The 19314-nt window shown below is 40.6% G+C and overlaps 1 protein-coding gene across 1 annotated transcript; it reads left to right on the forward strand.

The window, feature by feature from the left end:
- Positions 1-7793: 7793 nt before the first annotated feature.
- On the forward strand, positions 7794-18664 carry PDK4 (pyruvate dehydrogenase kinase 4). The gene is made up of 11 exons (XM_075143720.1): positions 7794-8167; positions 9091-9232; positions 10288-10359; positions 10937-11121; positions 11555-11644; positions 12175-12252; positions 12886-12962; positions 13675-13773; positions 14061-14171; positions 14916-15029; positions 16070-18664. The coding sequence occupies exons 1-11, from the start codon at positions 8002-8004 to the stop codon at positions 16211-16213; spliced, it is 1278 nt and encodes a 425-aa protein (XP_074999821.1). The 5' UTR covers positions 7794-8001; the 3' UTR covers positions 16214-18664.
- Positions 18665-19314: the final 650 nt, after the last annotated feature.

Consider the following 19314-nt stretch of genomic DNA (forward strand, 5'->3'; position numbering starts at 1 on the left):
TTGGCACAAGATTTGAAACATGAACTGACTGTAAAGGGCTAGAATTATCTGGATGTTTCAAAAGTACAATTTTAGATAGATTTCTACAGGAATGGTTAAACAGGGCACACACACCCTTTTTATTCGAAAGAGAAAATTCTGGGAGTCAAAATGCTGTAATTTGTCTCTTTGAGTGACTTGGGGTGGAAATTTATCCCACATTTTCAACTGTACAGCTACATTCAGGATGTTGGTCAGACCTAGCACCTAATTTTTCAAGGTGATATGGGTTCACAAGTCTGACTGAAGTCTCTCAGAGCTGCAGGGTCTCACAGACTTTATTACAGTCAAAACTGAGTCACACAGAATTACAGACTGCTTTTCAAAATGCAGTCCATCACTCCTTCAAGTCTTTCTCATGGAAAGTGCAGATACCATATCCATGTACTGTATTTCACAGGAAAAATCAAAAGTGTAATGAAGGTTTGACTAAGATTTTTTAATGGGAAATGTGACATAAGTGCTTTCATTAGTTTGCTTTTACAAAATCTCTGATTTTTCCCAAGGCCTTAAAGAAGGTCATTTTCAGTAAAAATCACATCCCAACTAGGATTCTCAGCACTGATTTGAATCCAGCAAAGATTTTACTTTTTAACTTAAATGTCTACAATTTAAAGATGCTGTGTTTTCATCTATGAGACTTGATTAGCATATACATCACTTGCAGCATATACATCACTGCTGCAAGACAGACGAAAATACCCGTAGAAATAAATACAGATATCCTCGTTCACTTTAGTGTAGCAACACCCATGCAGTTTCAGTTTAAGCATCTTACTCAAATTATTACTCTGTTCTTGCTGGAACTGCACATGCATTTCTGAATTCCAGGTTGCTTCTTTGATAACTTTCTTATCTTCCACATAGCATATCTGGAATGGAAAGCAGAGGAAAAACTGGTGCTCCAGCAGCTATCCCCGGGAGAAAACACTGGCCCCCCCCTCAGCATTCGCTGAAAGCTAGCAAGGTCTCTTGTGGTGGTTACCAAGTTTTCTCTTGGCTAGAGTATCTTCTGGTGGTTTATAGTAGATTTATTGCTTGATCTGAGTATTAAAATTTCATAACATTTCTGCAGTACTGAATGAACCAGAGAGTAAGCTTATATTTCTTTCTGGGAATGAGGAAATCCCCAAATATTCAACCCTACTTAAATATGTATTAATAATTACTAGCCATGAAATGGAAGACTTGACAATTCACACTTCAACAGTAGTTGTGTGAGTGTGTAAGAGGAAATTACAAGGTTTCCTATCAGGTGTAAATGGAGATCTTACACATTTCAATGAATCTAGTTTTGTGCAATGAACAGCTATCTTGTTAATAACAGAACTTTTTCCATTTAAATTTACAATTCAATTGGTCTCACAGGAGACAAAGACATTTTTCATTTCCATTTCACAGACTGTATCCTACTGTGAGTATGTTAAAATATTTTCTTTCAAAGGTGGCTTTGTGAAACCAATGCCTGCAAACATGTTCCTTATTTGTACCCAGGTATTATGTCCCATATAGTAGGGAATCAAGATTTGTATTTGCACACATTTTGAACTTTTTAAAAATAGATAAATATGTCAGATTAAACTCTACTTTCTTCATTCAGTATTTTTTAATGCCTAGGGGTCTTTTCCCAAGTAGAAAGTAAATAACATGTATGTTTCTGAATGTTCGCATATAAACATAATCACCAAAATTAATTCAGAATATTGGTGTCATTTAAATGAGTGAAATTAAGAAATATTAAACTAGTGTGGGTTTTTATGCACTTTAGGTAGATTGAAATCTTGGAAACCAAGAACCAGCATAGCTCCGATTGTTTTATTTTTCAGTTCAGTGACTATTAGATGAGTACTACATCGACAAATTAATTTGAAAGTGCCAATGTAGATAAAGTAATAAAGAATATTAAAAGAATTAAAGTTAAAAACCCCCACATACTAATACTGCATAGTGAAACTCTGTGTATTTTGCTAGAGTCTAGTAGATTACGAGGTTAAAACAGTTCCACAATTAATCGAGAGCTTCCCATATTTATGCTGGTCTTAATGTTCCAGCAACGTTGCATTGATGATTTACCTATAATTAGATACCTGTTAGTCATACGACACAAAAATATTGTTGTACTTATTTGGACCCAATGGCAAACAATTTTAATTATGCATGGCAACATTTCTTATTGTACCAGTTCTTTACCAGGACTATTTTAATACACATTTTCATATTTAACTGCAGCTATTATGGCTTAGCCTGTGGTTATACATTTCATCAAATAAGAAAACTCCCATAGGCTTCCTGTGTGGATATCTTCTATAGAGCACGTTATGGAAACTCAACCTTTATGAGATCAACTTACTAATATCTGTGAGTTCACACTTCAGTAGTAATAGTCACAACGTTGCCACAGGAAACAAACTTCCCCTGGGTTATCCTAAACACTAGGAGGGAAGCAGCATTCCAGTAATACCATGAACTCCACATCTCTTTCAAAAGGATGGCCACATAACACCATAGCGAGTCCTCTTCTAGATGATGTCTCTTGCCTTATCTCAGTGTTTCCTAGGCTAAATTTCTCATTCAAGTTCCTATGTCGGACACTAAAAGAAAATAAATTCTTCTGGATTTGATGAAAGAAATGCTGAGAGGGAACAAGTGGGGAAACAGTGCTTTCTAAGATCAGCCTCAGACAAAATAACATGGAGTAACAGTTCAAGGCTATTGTTCTGAGCAGAAACTCAAGCCACCACATCCACTTTACCAAGTGTCCTGCTACAGTCAACAGTATCAAGTGAGCTGATATAAAACAATTAGCAAAAACATCTCGTCTTCACCCAGAGTGGTCCACGCTGAAAAAGAAAAGCAGTCTGTGTACCAGTTCAAAGCCCATGACTCGTGTAAGGGTTAAAGGTGAAGCTAGAGCTCCTTCTTCTCAGGGTGAGGTGGTTCTTAAGAGGTCCAATCCAAAACTTTTGAATTGATTCATCTTGTTCCACTACCGCCCTTCCCATATTCATACAGAAAAATGTAACCGTTTCCTGATTCTGCTGAAACATATTTAGGCCACAAAAGTTGTATTCTCCTGGTAGCATTCACTTTTTTCTGACTTTTCACAAGTTGTCCACCTTTTCCCAGGAGCTCTTCTCCAGAGTAGGGCTGTTGACAGTAAAGGCAGCCATAGCCCAGAGTGGCGGCTGTCCCGATGATACCTTTCCTCTTTTTTTTCCCTCTGCGTCAGCAGCTCTCATAGAGGATACCACATGCTCTTCTACAAGAACTGCTATGGTAGCCAGCTGAGGCTAGAGAAGGATATTTTTTTGTCTAGCTACATACTTTAGATCAGCGCCAGCCCACACTGAGAGTTCACCTCTATTTCCTCTGCAGTGGTGTAGATTGGCTGAAGATTACTATTCTCCTACATAGTAAGCAGCCTCCTGAATTCAACATGCTCTAGTGACAAGCTTTTTGAGATAAATACTTTTGAGTGATATTTTATCACAGTTGGAGTCCTAGCTTTTTTCCTGAAGTGTACAGCTATACTCCAAAACAGTTTTCTCCCTCTCTGCTATCTCTACACTCCCAGTTTGAAACACCCACAGTTAATCTCATGCAAGCCTCTCGCTATTTTTTCAAAAAGCAATTTTGAAACCAGAGATCCATTCCCCTTTTCCCTGAATTTAAAGCAGTTAACATACAATTTCAGACATGGCTAACAAAGGCAGGGAATGAGGAAAAACGGTGTCTCCTGTTCAGGGCTGCTGGGTTGCTGTGCGCATCCTGGTGTTTACAGCTCCAAGCAGGCTGCTGGCCGGCCGCAGCTCCGGCAGTAAAACGATACAGCTACTGTACTCTTGACTTTTGCAAACTATGAGCAGGCGGGGAGATTGCGCAAGCGCTGGAGCAGCTGCAGGACCTTTCCCTCACTGAATCGACAGCGGAGCTGGGCACACCAGCCTGTTTGTGCGCTGCTCCACAACCTTTCACCTACTTCGGCTATTTTGGCTGCGCTGGGAGCCCTCGGCAGCTCGACAGCTCCTGCAGCTGCAGCATCGGGTGATAGAAAGATGAGAACGGGAAGATATGACCCTTGTTTGTAACGCTATTTCTGTCCTTTTTTTCCATGCAAAGGGCCGCATAAATATTTAGAAAACAAACGTGTTAGTGGATTAAAGTATCAGTCCAATTGCATAAATGCAGACCCATCTGCAGGCAGAGGGTGAGTGCTTTGCCCATGGTACTGCTGGAAATTTCACAAAGTGCTGCGAATACAGCTCATGCCCTTCAGTCATCAGACCATTCCTTCTGCTTATATTCAAAACTTTCTAGTGCTACCATTAATTTCCACCCTGACTTACTGCTCCTCCTGGGTCACCGTTTACCCTTCCTTACAGAAGCTGAAATAGAAGCTGCCTTTGTCCCTAGTAGAAAATGTTAGTCTGGTTTCCTCAGGGAAAAAACTTCAATAATGTTGCCTGTCCACCCGTTTGCCAAACCATCCCTCCTAACCATTTCAACCACATTTGAATAGATAATATCAACTTCCTACAAACTTTGTGCAAACTGGCAGATGGTTTAGGAAGGAGAGATTCAATTTTTGGTCCACATTGAGGAAAAGGCAGGGAAACTCAGCCAAGACTCATTCTACTAGAGAGCAGCAACCCCACCAGTTGTCATCATACATGTGTCGTCACACGTATTCTGGCAGGTCAGGAGAGGGCACCCACCCCAGCACAGCGTACTGTGTCTCCAGCATTAGTTGGCAGGTGGGTTAGGAAGAAGAGCCCAAAATTTGTGTCCCCACGGAGAAAAAGGAAAAAAATCTGCCAAGACACCATCTATTAGACATCAGCAATATGGCCAGTTGTCACGTATTCTGGCTAGCCAGGAACACAGCTCTGACCTAAGTACAGCACGTTGTGTCTCTGGCAGTGGGGAGGACATAACGAACATTGAGGAGGGAGAGAGGCGATTGCGATGGATAACATTTAGGGGACAAATGGACAGGAATCCAGGCTTCATTCGTTCCACTCTTCTGGACCCAGCTGTTGTGCAAAAAAGCAGAACGTTAACACAGCTCCATTTTATTAAGGATAGTTGGCAAACACTACTGTGACTGAGCAACTGAACGCATTGTTACTGCCTTTTCAAAACTTGCCCCAAAGCAGTTCACAAGAGGAAAGTTAAAATATTAAAGCAGCAGAAATGAGATGCCATCTGATGAACGCTGCAGTTCAGAATCTGGCACTGTCCTTCACCATCAAAATGCTGCTCTCCGACACCTGCACTTACAACTGTGCTTCAGGACGAGTGGGGAAATGGTGGTTTGGGGAGGAAATAAAGTGAGAACAAACAGTACTGCAGTTACTGTGGAGTTATTTGAAGTGGTTACAATTTTTGAAGTGCCTAAAACTTCGCTGTCTTGGCCAATATTCAGGACATCCTTAACAATTATTTCCCAGATATATCATTTATGTTTACAGGAATGGAAAGTTTTATTGTTCAGAACCTACTGTAACGTATAACCCATCATACGCAGAGTGAGAAGCAAATCTGCGTTATGAAGGAGACACACTTCTTCCAGAAGCTCATTGGAGTAACAAAACTCTGTTAATGGTTGCGTTGCTGATGTGTAGAATTCTTGTAGAACTTTGTTTTGTTTTGAAAAGCATTCAGGATTTGAGTTACTGGAGCCTTACCCTTTTAATAACTGGGGAAGGCAACACGCTTCCTATACTTCCTGCAACTACAATAGTACTGTTTGTTAAGAGCTAAACTGAACATGTAAGATTTTTGTTCATCCCTTACCGCATATAACTACCAGAAAAACTATGAAAAAACAAGGTGCTGTAAAGAAAAGGAATGTAAACAACAGGAATTATTCCTATTAGGCTTTTTCCCTATTCAGAGTAGGGTGTGTAATATGACTACTCACAAAGGTTATTCAAGTTACTTATATTAAGCAGGGTCAGCACACCAGCAGAATAAAAAGGAACTATCTGAAGAGGAACAGTAATAATGACCTTATAAACTAAAATAACTGCCTAGTGTGGAGGACTTTCTTGACTCAGATCTTATTGCAAAGTGTTAATCTTGAGATTCTTGCCTCTCATTGATTAGTAGCTTCAGGAAGAATATTGAACAGAACAAAAGCTATCATACACATGCTTCGTAATTTAAACAAATTTGTGGGATATTTTTACTTCCACGAGTCATCTGCAACTTGCAGGCAAACAAAGTTAAAACAGTCAAAAGCAAACCCCAACATCTATTCTCAAATTTTCAACTTCTGGCAAGCACAGCAAAAAACCAAAATGGTTACATTTGTTATTATTAGATGTCTTCATTTTGCTTCATTTCACATTTCATATGCCAACATTCAATCACTGTGGTAAAACCTAATATATCCAATGGAACAATAACAGTGTAACTCTCCCAATAAAATAATAAAACAGGGAGCAATAAAATAATAAAACAGAAAGTACTGTGGAAGTAGAACAGTAAGCAGGGCTAAGAGATATAATGACTAGCAAGACAAAAATGAGATAAAGTTAAAAAAAAATCTAATAATAAGCTAAAGGCACTTTAATGCCTATTAAGCATTAAAATACGAATTTCTTTTTAGGAATGTACATTTCTTCCATGAAAAAAAAGTATACACATTTGTGTGTGTAGACACATATGCATACAAAAATTGGATTGAGAAGTTATATATAAGTGTTAAGGCTATAATCTTTTGTATCATTGTTTTATTGCTATGTCGTCCTGCTGTTACTGATCAAGATTTAGGATGTCAGAAGTCCGTTGCTGACATTAACTCCATTCTTCAACGCATTATGCAAACCCTGCCTTTAGTGAAGTGGACTTGGTGTTTTGGGCAAAAGCCAGGCAGCACTGGAGATCGAAGTTCCCTCTCCAGTAGAGAGGAAAGGTGTGCAGGCTTTTCCCAGCTCATTCGTGACCCTGGAAGACGAGGTGACTGTTCAGTCAGTCACCTCATAGGTCAGCTCTAGAGAGAGTAAATAAGGGTCACATGGCGATTTGGGACTAGTGCGTCACCAAAGCAGCTGTCTTCAGATATTTGGTCACTATTAATCCAGGTCACAGTGATGACCTACATGTCAAGCACCCTGAACCCTGTGGCTAGGATCTGATTTTGCTCCCTTTGTACCGCCACGTATTCTCTGCGCCGACCCTGCACTTCCAGCAATTCCACCGCTAGCGTCCCCTGCACTTAGTGCAAAGAGATACCTTCCCCTTTGGTTAATGCACAAGACACCAGCGTACCCTCAGGGTTGGCGATACAGCTGCCGCTACAGGGGCCGGGCCGGGCGGCCCAGGGCGGCTCCCCACAGCCCAGGGAACGCCGCCGGCGCCCACTGCCTCCCTCTAGAAGGCCGGATGCCCCCGAGCAGGCAACGAGGAGCGGGAGGAGCGCGGCGCCCATGGATCTTGGCAAGGCCGCCCCGCCGCTGACATTGCCCAGCCCCTGCCCAGTAAACAAGGTTACCGGAGGCGGCGCAGGGCCAGCGGCCCCCCTCGCCCGGCCCCGAGGCTCCCCCGCGGCCTCCCCGGCCAGCTCGGCGCCCCTGGCGGGGATGGGGATGGCGACGCGCCCGCTGCCCGCGGGGTCGGGGGACGGCGGGGTCGGGGGGGGGACGTGGAGCCCTGCCAACGGCTGTCACGAGCCGCCGGGGAAGGCTCCCGTCGGGCCGGCGGGGCGTGGCTTGCCGGAGCCCCGCCCCCCGGGGACTGTAAATAGAGGCGGCACGTGAAGCCACCCGCCACAGGCGAGGGGACAGCGCGAGTCCCACTGGTACCTATTGGCCCACCCGCCGGATACCCACCCACCCACCCACCCACCCACCGACCGCCGTTGCCTGCCACCCACCCACCGACCGCCGTTGCCTGCCACCCACCCACCCACCGACCGACCGACCGACCAACCAACCAACCGACGCCCCCCTGGGAGCGATGAAGGCCGCCCGGATCGCCCTGCGCACCGCCGCCCCCCTGGCAGGGGCCAGCGGCGGCGGCGGCAGCAGCAGCAGCAGCAGCCGCGGCCGCTTGCCGCGGGAAGTGGAGCAGTTCTCCCGCTTCTCTCCCTCCCCGCTCTCCATGAAGCAGCTGCTGGACTTCGGTGAGAGGGGGGACGAGCAGGGGAGGGTCGGGGGCAGCCCGGTCGGCGGGGGACGGCTGCAAGTCTGTCGCCCGGAGGCTTGTTTCCCGCTGAGGGGCGAGCCCGGGGGCTGCGGCGTGAGGAGGGGGGGTGGGAGCGGCGCCGCTCGGGCCGGAGGAGGTGGCGATCCCCCGCCGGGAGGGGTCCGGGCTCCGCCTGCGCTGAAGGCGGTGCTGGCCCCCCGCCTGACTCCCGTGCGCCAAGGTGGAGGGAGGGGAGCGGCTCCCTCAAGCGGCGGGGCCAAGCCCCTCTCGGGGACCTGCCGGCCCCGGGGGTGGCGGCGGTGGGGAGGTCGCCTGAGGCGACCACCCCCGTCCTCAGACACCCGCCGGCCGGTTGCCAGGCGATGGTGACCTGTGACTGCCTCGATCAAAGCTGAAGGTACGCTACAGCTTTATTTCGGTGGTGTTAATGCGATGGGAAGGAGGGGGGGCTAAGAGTTAAATCAGGTAACGGGTGTTTCTGTGTTCTGCCGTACGCGTTATCGGGGAGGAGCCATTAGTCTTGTCCTGATGGAGTGAACAAACTGTACCCAGATCCGATTACCGCTTTGGCATCTGTGAAGTCTGTGCTCACATGACATTTTCAGACGTCACCCTGAAGAAGCCCGTGTTTACAAAGGCTGGAGTGCTTCTTCTAGAGGATTACAAATAAGTCCCGTGTCTAAACGGAAAATGTACAAGTATTCCTTCCAGGAACATGCTGTGTCTTGCTGTCATGTAAGCAACATTCAGCACAAACATATATGTACACTTAGGAGAACTCGCCAGTAATAGCATGATGATTGCAAAGGAATATAGTACAGTAGTCTGTGGCAAGACAGCAGTTTGTACTTGTATCTTGAAACTTCTTCAACAAGATTTTTATTTTGGATTTATTCATAGGCTCAACTAATGGATGTGAGAGAACTTCTTTTGCATTTTTGCGACAAGAACTTCCTGTGAGGTTTGCAAACATACTGAAAGAAATTGATCTTCTTCCTGATAAATTACTAGGCACTCCATCAGTACAACTAGTAAAAAGCTGGTAAGTAAGAACTACTTGAATTCAGCCTGTAAAATAACATAGCTTTGACAACTTGGTTGTGATAGACCTTTTTGAATAGTAGGAGACAATAACAAAATACACTAGAAATGCAGGTCCTTCATCGAAGCTGAATTGCAAGCTGTTATACACTGTCCTTTTCTGCCATACTAAAATGAAATTGAAAAATAACGTAATTATATTGTTATTTTAAAATAGCATTTAAAAAAATAGGGGTTTTTTTAAACAGTTTGAAATAGCTGATAGAGCAAATCTCACTTCCTACTCTTTAAGAAGGGAGAGAAGAAAATACGTTCAGTTTTCACATAGCGTTACAGACCCTCAGAGCTACACAAAAATGGGAAAGCAGGCTATGTACTCGTTAAGGTCTTTCATTGATGGAATTACTAACAGGGCTTCTGTTCCATAGCATATTGCCTTGGCCTGTGCAGCAAGTGTTTGGAATATCAGTTAACATAATCTCTGCGGTTGACACAGTGGTTGAATCTGATTTAACCTTGCTTTACTGGCACAGTTGCAGCATTTGCAAGGATGGCTGACATAAAGGGCAAAAGTATTAGAGTGAGATCCAGAAACTGTCCTTAATCTAGCAAACAGTTGTGCCTTTGCAATATGCGTCAAGGCTGTCAGATGTTAGCGCAAGAGGCTCAAGTACTTAGCTTGTGCCAAAGCTGGTCAGATTTGGAAAAATTTTGCTTAGATGGCTTCCTGATCAGTATTGTCATTTGGATCTCCTTTTGAAACACCTCTCTTCCCTAGAATTGTAAGGGGATCCTATGTACATAAGGTGAGGGTTTAGATTCCTTTCTGCGTGGCAGGCACAAGAAAAGACTTTTAAAACTTACAGGGTTCAGGCAGTCAAGAAGTGTCCATCTGTGATTCCATACTTGGATGGAACTTTGATACTTCAAAGATACTTCAAACCTCTAGCTGACTTGTTAAGAGTAATGATGTGGACAAGACGAAGTATTTTTCCTGTTCGTACACTAATAAAAATCAAATGAATAGCATATATTTCTTGTGTTCTTTTTCAATAGGTACATCCAAAGTCTAATGGAGCTGGTTGAGTTCCATCAGAAAAGCCCAGATGACCAAAAAGTCTTATCTGAGTAAGCTTTTCATTTGTTTCTTTGAACTTTTGATCTCACATACCACTTTTCAAAATGTCGTCAGGTTAGAATGAAGCTGTCATGAGCTGAATTTGATAATCTAGCATGAAGTGCTGTGTATAGAGCAAGCTGGTTTAAATCTCTGATCATGTTTAGCAATATTGCAAATAAATATGACCCATTGCAGCTCGGTTTCAAGGGCATACTGCCCCTTGAACTGTCATGACAGAAATATAAACAAAAGTTATCTGTGATGTCACATCCCTGCTTCTTTCCAAGTTGTCAGCTAAGGGTCTTTTTCCCTTCCTCACATTCTTCTCTGCTCAAACTATTATGAATGAGTGCACAGGCAGTGAATTTGACATGGCTAATGATTACACCTTTTGTATTAAAAATACCAAACTCTTCTGGTTTAGGTCAGTGAGGAATTACTTCTAAAAGAATGAAAAATAGACTGTATTTTAATATTAAGGTTATTATGCACTTATCTGTGCTGCTGCTGGATTAGGTAATGACATTGTACAAAGCTTGCCTCTGTGTAGTCTTAGAATAATGTTCTAAAAAGATCTCTTTTTAGTTTCATAGATAGATTAATTAGAGTCCGAAACAGACATCACGATGTGGTTCCTACAATGGCACAAGGAGTAATTGAATACAAAGACACTTTTAAAGTAGATCCTGTCACCAATCAAAACATTCAGTATTTTTTGGATCGTTTTTACATGAGCCGTATTTCTACCCGGATGCTAATGAACCAACACAGTAAGTAGAAATTTTTACCTGAGGAAAAACTTCAACCTAATGAGAAACATGTTAATGTAAACATTTCTTAAAACTGTTGGAGATCTGCCTCAGATGATTTTGCGTGACACTGAAAAGTTAGAAACTGAATGTACAACTTACGAAAGTAATGGGAAAACTTGTTTTCTAGACTACAGACTAATTGTAGTAAGTCGTGTGTGGAATATGTAGGGATCTCATTCCTTACATCTGAGAAGCCTTTAGGTGTTGAACTACAGAAAAGCCAACATAGTTTGCTGGCAGTAGATAGCATTTTTAACTTGCAAAAGGCATAAACAACACTCAGTATTTTATGTGATTATATAATGTGATCACAATGTATTAGTCTAAATTTAAGGCTTTTTAATAATACAGTATTTGAGATTAAATGTAGTATTGTTTTCATCTCAAACAGCCCTTCTTTTTGATGATAAATCCCACTCAGGGCACCCAAGGCACATTGGAAGTATTGATCCTTGCTGTGATGTTGTTGAAGTAGTGAATGGTACGTATTCTCAGATCCTTAACATTTCTCTTCACAATCAGTATTTATATCTGATTGCAAGCAATTTGGGTAACCACCATGTGTTGTATAGGATGCTGACTGGTTTTTATTGAAATAGCTGAAAGCAGTCTGTCAAAACACGAGCTTTTATAGGACAGAATTTAAAATATAAAGTAGCAGTAAAGAAATGCTTTGGAATAAGGCCTAGCAAGTGACAGATAAGGTAGGAGATAAAGTTGTCTGTGGTGTTGAGATCGGCCTTACCTTCTGGTAGGTAACAGGTGCATCTGTTTTACAGAATTATCAAATTGTACTGAAGATTTACCCTTGCTGCTGTAATTGCCTATTTATTCTCAGTTTTTAATGCACACAGTGGATGCAATGTTATCGTTCCTTTGAAACACAGGCTTAGAGTCTGTAACACCTTAGTAGCTAATGCAGTTAAAAATCATATTTTGCCATGCATTAGAATGAATTTCTACAGAGTTTGACGTTACATTTCACATATTTTATTTAAATAAATATTTCAGATGCTTTTGAAAGTTCCAAGATGTTGTGTGACCAGTATTACTTAACATCTCCAGAACTGAAACTTACTCAAGTGAATGGTAAGATGAGAGCTTTTATGTCTGTCTTCCAATCGGTAGCTAAACTGCTGCTTTCACTGAATCAAAAGTCCCATTTCTATAGCCATAATGGTACATACCAGTTGATCTGTCTTGGGCTGGTCCTCTTCATTTTCTGTTATAAGCACCTGTGTTAGAACCTAAATGTCATTGTATCTTAAACACTAGATTTCCTGAGGTGCTATTTACGAATTTGAGAGAAGTAAGACTAACCTGTACTTAAAGTAACATGATAAGTTGCTGGAGAGGAGCTCTGTATCTGGGGTGAGGAAGTGGGGCTGACTGAGAAACACTGGGTCTGGGCCAAGCTGCCTGCATGTGTCTGATCTCAGGCAATCTGCGTAACCTCTAAAATCCTTTACTTATACAATGGAATTAATACTTTTTTTTTGTTTATTTGAAAATAAACTGTTATTAAGCAAGTGGTAATTACAATCTAAACACTGTTACAAGTGCATAAAGTTGTTTGCTCATTGGGGTGGGGGAACAAAACTGAGACTTGATTTAATTTCTTGTTTATTCTGGCATGCAACTTGCTTATTGTAAAATTGGGATACAGTACAGAAAAATTCCATCACCCTTTTAAATCTTGCTTGTCTTTTTCCCTTCCTCTAGGAAAACTTCCAGGAGAGCCAATTAACATCGTATATGTTCCATCTCATCTTTTTCACATGCTTTTTGAGCTCTTTAAGGTATGTCAGTATAAGCTGTTTCTTCTCTTAATAGTCTGAGCTGGAGCGTCAATATTTAAAATCTCTAGCTAGATCTGAATGAAGTAAAGCTTTGCATAGGACAGTGAGATTTCTAAAATTTTTTATTTGGGGAAATAGCTTTGGCAGTTGGGAAAGGAGTGATTGCAATTTGTAGGAGAGTATTTGGACGCTTTCATGTGGTGGTAAATGGGACAGGATAAGGGAGAGAGAGAGTAAAAGTGGGACACACAAACTGTGACCACAGCTGGCCTTCTGCTTTTAGGGATTACATCTGCGTGCAGGTTTGCCCTGGTGCCTTCTGTGGAGTGGGTGATACATCTTGAAGTAGTGAATGTGCTGCCAACATGAGGTGCAGAATTCTGGCAGCCTTTAGCAACTGCTGAACTCTGCTCTTCTCCAGAAACCTGGTGACTCTTAAGGGAGTTAGGTTATTTAAATTATATTGGCTGAGTTATATGTTAGGCAAGGACAGTGTGATCTTTCAAGCATAGAAGAGTCTTGGCTATGCTTAGTCACTTTTAGGTGTGTGATCTCCTCTGCTCCTGTTAGACTAAATTGCTAAGAGTGTTCCTTGGAAGCTAGGCACTGATGGGAACGGAGGGTAACTGTGCTCTGCCTCTGCGTAACGGGGGTGTGATTTTAAGTGCATAGGTCCAACACTTTCTGATAATGGTAACCTTCATTTCCATAGAATTCAATGAGGGCAACCGTTGAATTCCAAGAAAACAGTCCTTCCCTTTCTCCAATTGAAGTGACAGTTGTTCTAGGACAAGAAGACTTGGCAATTAAGGTATTTTGTTGGCCTACTGCAATATAGGCTTAATGTAATTTTTATGCTTGTATATGCTGCAGCAAATTCTATTAGAAGAACTTGCAGCCTCGGACAACAGATCGAAGATACTATGCATGAGCCTTTTGTTGATAGCCCCCATTTAGCACAATATTTAACTGAAAAATAATATGCTGCAAAACAAATGTTTACATGTATTACTGTTGGAAGGGATTGTTCAAATAACAGCATTTTAAATACCATTCTTAGTACATGATTGTAGTTAACTTTATCCTCTCTTAAATCAGATCTCAGACAGAGGAGGTGGTGTTCCGGTAAAGAAAATTGAGCAACTCTTTAGCTACATGTATTCCACAGCACCAAGGCCAAGGATGGATGATGGTCGAAATACCCCTCTTGTAAGATATTTTTCAATACTCATGTTACTAATGAGGTTGCTATAAGTGTTGGACAGATTGGTAGATTAATAAATTATGAAACGCTATGTCCACCCTACTGCTTTGTGGGGTATGCAAAGATTGAGCCTCATAAATATGAATGAACACTTTCTGAAACAGATTTTTAATATCTAGCTTAGTGGACAAAAAGGTATAAATGAAGGTATAAAGGTATAAATGAAGGTATAAAGGTATAAATGAAGAAGAACATTCCAACCTGGATCTAACCCTGTTTGTTTTTTTTTTTCCTTATGCTCCAATGACAGTAATTTACTTGGTCTTTACTCCCATTCAGTCCTCAAACTTACTATAAATTATGCTATCTTTATGGAGGCAAGCACAACTGGAATAGGCTTAGACTACTGTTGTTTATCTACCGGTAGCAAACTCGTTTTACTAATCAAGCTGTACTGGCAAAAACAAGGCAGGGAAAATACAGAGATGTAATGTGTAAAAGTAAGATGTATATATAAACCTTCCCTCTTCCATGGAGATTTGGTTTTTTTTCTTGTGGTTTGGTTTTTTTAATGGTCAGTTTCAATATTCTGTATGAAACTGATCAGAGATTTCATCTTTCTTTGAAGAGATGAGTAAGTGCAAAGATCTTTCTAACAGTTTAAAATCTCTTAACACTTTCCAGCTATTTAATTTAAGTCATAAGAGCTAGTAAAAAAAAATTAATTTTGTCTTGTACTTTATTTTTAGGCTGGCTTTGGGTATGGCTTGCCAATTTCTCGTCTGTATGCTAAATACTTCCAAGGAGATCTAAATCTCTATTCCATATGTGGTTATGGAACAGATGCTATTATCTACTTGAAGGTATGTATTTTGATTTAGTTAAATAAAAGATAGTATTGATTACTACCATTAATGCAGTGAGGTAACTACTCAGTATCATTTTAAGGTAAACAAATTCTCTGCTCATGAGTAGAAAAGCTCTCATTTTTATTAAGAAATGCCAATAAGATTTGTAACTGGTTTCTAGAATTAAAAAGGTCAGTTGGCTTTAAATAGTCTACTTGAATAACTACTAGTAAGAGCCCCATTAGTTTTTAGATTGTATTAAAATTTATTATGTACTGGTTCATGGAATACAGAGTGCTGGGAGAAAGTGAAGTAACAGAAACAGAAAGGTGTGAGCAACAGATCTGGTTTCTTTACTGCTGTTTCTTTACTCTGACAACCAGAAAGTCTGTATAAACTAATCCTTAAAGAGTCTAGTACCTGGTCCTATTCAACATCTGCCATATAGCCCATATATGGGATTCAGATATCAGTAATCTTGAATACGTGGCATGTAAGATGCACTGCTGGTTTTATAAGTAATCTGGAAAAAAGGACTACTTGCTTTGAATTTCTTCTAGTAAACCAAAACCATAGTTCCAAGCACACTGAAGCACAACCAGAGAAGCAGTACAAAAGGAAGAGATGATTCAGCTATATACATGTTGCATTTCTATTTAGCAATTTCCAATAAAATATGAATTTTTTTTCAGCTGCAAAATATGGAAATAGGAAAGGAACATATTTTAAAGTTTCTCTGGAATTTTGTAAATGACAGTTCTTTTCCACGGCTTCCAGGACTATCTTGAAAACGGGTTACAGAGTAACTCTTAAGGCCTATAAAAATGCATAAATATGATTTGATGTTACTGCATTTGTCCTGCCAAATTACCCAAAGCAAACATAGATACTGAAGCACATAAATGACTGTGTCTGTTGTAGAAACGTTTGTGTAAATAACTTTGTTTTGTAGCATCACTGGCTTAACACTTGAAACATGCTGCATAAAATTTTGCAAAGTGGCATTATTGCGAGGTAGAAACCAAGTAACTTTTCCTTCTTGATTGTTTTTTTAGGCCCTATCAACAGAATCAGTAGAAAAACTTCCAGTTTTTAACAAATCGGCTTCCAAGCATTACCAAGCTAGCTCAGAGGCGGATGACTGGTGTGTCCCAAGTAAAGGCCCAAAGAACGTATCTAAGCAGAGTGCAGCTCTATGAAGAGAAGTTGGTATCCAGGCACCCAAGGGGATCAAGCTGGCTTCTCAAAAAAGACTAGCGTTTGGAAGTATTCATCTACCTCCAAACAAGCAAATTCTTCAGTTTCAGGACTGGCAGAAGAGAAAGAAGATAAGGATGTTATTGCCTGGGCTGTATGCACTGAATGTGAAATCTTGCTGTGGACTGCAGGATGAGGAAAGTAGGAGCAAGTATGTCTTTAAAGAAGAGATGTGTATATAGGAAAATCAGACTATTTTTTTTCTTATGATCAAAGACTTGATGTGGTAGAGGTGTGCAATTTTTGAGTCCTTTTTAATGCTTGAATACTGATAAATGTCAGTTACGCTGGTGTATATTTTTCTTCTAGAATAGTTCATCTTATTACAGAACTTCTCAGGTAGATAGATAACACCTGTACTTTAAAGCTGTATTTATAACATTTGGAAAAGATCCATTTAACATGGCAGTCTTGTAGCAAGATACAAACAACATTCAAATACAGCCTGACTGGGAGGGAGGGAGCCCTGGGAGGTAGGGAGAAAGTGTTTTCCATATATAAGGAAGTCCCGTTTTAAAAAAAACTGTATTCCAGTAATAATTCTTCTGTGGTGCCTTGCTCTGTGAGTTACATTGCTAGATTTTTTTATGTTAAGCTGTTCATGGAAAAACTAGTCAAGTAAGGCTTCTATGCAGAAGGTAACTAAGAGGGAAATCTTGATATTTTAGAAGGCTACTGGAAAGAAATGGAAAGCTGCTTGGTTATAGCAGCTGTAAAGTTAGGCTACATCTAGCCTACATCCCTGCACTCCAGAAAACATGTGACAAGTAAGTAGGTTAGGATTTTCCAAGAACTGAAGTCAGACATGCAAGTTGAACGGAAAGGTTTTGGTGATCTGTATTATGTAAGCATGATGTGGGAAACAACAGCATGTTTAAAACATGGTCTTGTAGTTCCTTTTTGTCATGCTGTTAGAAGATTAGTGGCTCAGTACACAGAACCAAAATCCACCTATCATCTTTGTCAAATTTGTATTGGACCACACTAGCTCAAAGAGGTACATGGGGATTCTACACCTTGAAAGCTGTGATGAGCACTGAAAGTCTATTTGAAAGGTTTTCAGGAAGAGTGGTGTTGGAAGTAGAATTTTATTCTAAGAACTGTTCATTGCAATGGAAAGGGCTTAGGAAATTAGAAGTTTCGAAATACGAACAGCATTGAAAACTATAGAATAACTTTTACGAACAACAAAATAATGGGGAATTGTCACAGGAACAGTGCCAGTGGGAGAGAGCTGTTGGGAAAATATTCCATTCTCAATAAGCTGCTTTCTTTCCTATCTTCTTTGTGCATTTTCCCGCCTCTAAGCAAGGTAAACTTAATGACAGAATAGAAGTTAAACCATTGGACATTGCCAAACTGGCCAGTCAAAGTTCATCAGGGCTGTATAATAGGACTTGAATTTTTTTTTAATTAATTAGCATATTATCTTAAGTGTATGTGATGCTTTGCAAGAAGTTGCAAGTACAGTATTTAAAGCATCCTGCTCAGTCGTATGACAGTTTTCTAAAACATATTTGTATTTGTTGGACAGAAAGCCACTCCATACTCTACTGTGAATATCAAGTATTTTTTTTTTAATAGGAACGAGAGAAAGCTGGAACTACCTTTGTATTCTAGAAGTCCTGTTGGGACAGATTTCTCAACCAAAAATAAAATAGTATTCTGATATGCTTCATTTCTTTTAAAAACTAGATTTAGAAGTATTGGTGTTAACTACTGAGCATAATGACTTCAGTACTTCATCAAGGCTGTTTTTATCTCAGTGAATAAGCTGCAGTCACCAAAGGTTACCAGATCATGTATCTGAGCTCAGCTCAGTTAATGAAATGGATAATAAAAATGAAATATTTTTGTCTAGAATATACAGGTGTGAAAAAGCTGCCTTCACTGCCATAATATACTTGAATATTTGTTGATTTTTGTATTGAATACAAGGTCACAAAAACATACCTAAGTAGTCATTGTTGTCAAGTAAACACAAATTATACTCTCTGTCTGCACCTGGTAATGCTTGAACATGAGTTACGATCTGATGATGGTGTACTGTACACCTGTAACAGAGCTGCAGCTACTCCAGGCAGGAGCTGTAACTTCTATCTCAAAGCAGCTGAAGCACATGGGTGCTGTAAACACGTCTGTAATGTTGCTTGCAGAGGAGCTGCAGAACACATTCACGATGCAGACAGAGGTGTGTATAGCACTTAAGGAACCCACGTGGAATCTCTGTAGTATTAAAAATTACTTAAGGGCTATCTATCTAGATAATACAGTATCTTTTTCAGCATTTACTGAACTTTTATTCCTGAAAGTAGAGCTGTAGTTTTAAGCCTTTTACTTGGATGTAGACATTGAAATAATTTTATAATAAAATCTTCTAAATGGTTGTCTAATATCTTTATTTTCTTCTAAGGAGTCTAGTGCAAGCAAGGGCCTTTTTTATTTTAAGTCTTACCAAATGGAGTTGAGCAAATCAACTTTCATACTGTGTCAAACAGATGTAGCAGGGGAGAGAAACACTGAAACAAGGGTCTGCTTACGCTTAATGTTGCATCTGCTGAGACTTTACATAGTGCCTAGCATCAGTGTATCACCTCACACATCACCTTATTCTTTCTAATTAGGATAGCATTCATCTTCAGAGATGAGAATTGAGAATCCTTCATCAGTGCACATTCTACCCTCTAAAATACCTTTTTTTGTTCAGCTGTAAAGAATGTGAAAATTCACCATCGGTTTTAGTTTTATATTAAAAAAGACATCCATCATCAAGTCTATAACAAATAACTTTTTCCACAGGCTAAACAAAAGCCTCTCTTCTAGCTCTGAAGCAATGGGACAACTGGCTTTTAATTGCTGGTTTGTAAGAGAATAGTAGTTATCAGACAGAACAGACTGTGCCATGATACAACAGACCTGTATGACTGGTGCTTTAGCAGCTTGCCTGGGAATGTCCCACATCTCCCTTAATTTTAAGAAGATAGAGTAACTGTAAAAGTGTGTGTAGGTACTTTACCTGAAAGTCAAAAGGTGAAAAACAGCC

This window comes from Calonectris borealis, chromosome 2, assembly GCF_964195595.1.
Source record: "Calonectris borealis chromosome 2, bCalBor7.hap1.2, whole genome shotgun sequence".
NCBI classification, from domain to species: Eukaryota; Metazoa; Chordata; class Aves; order Procellariiformes; family Procellariidae; genus Calonectris; species Calonectris borealis.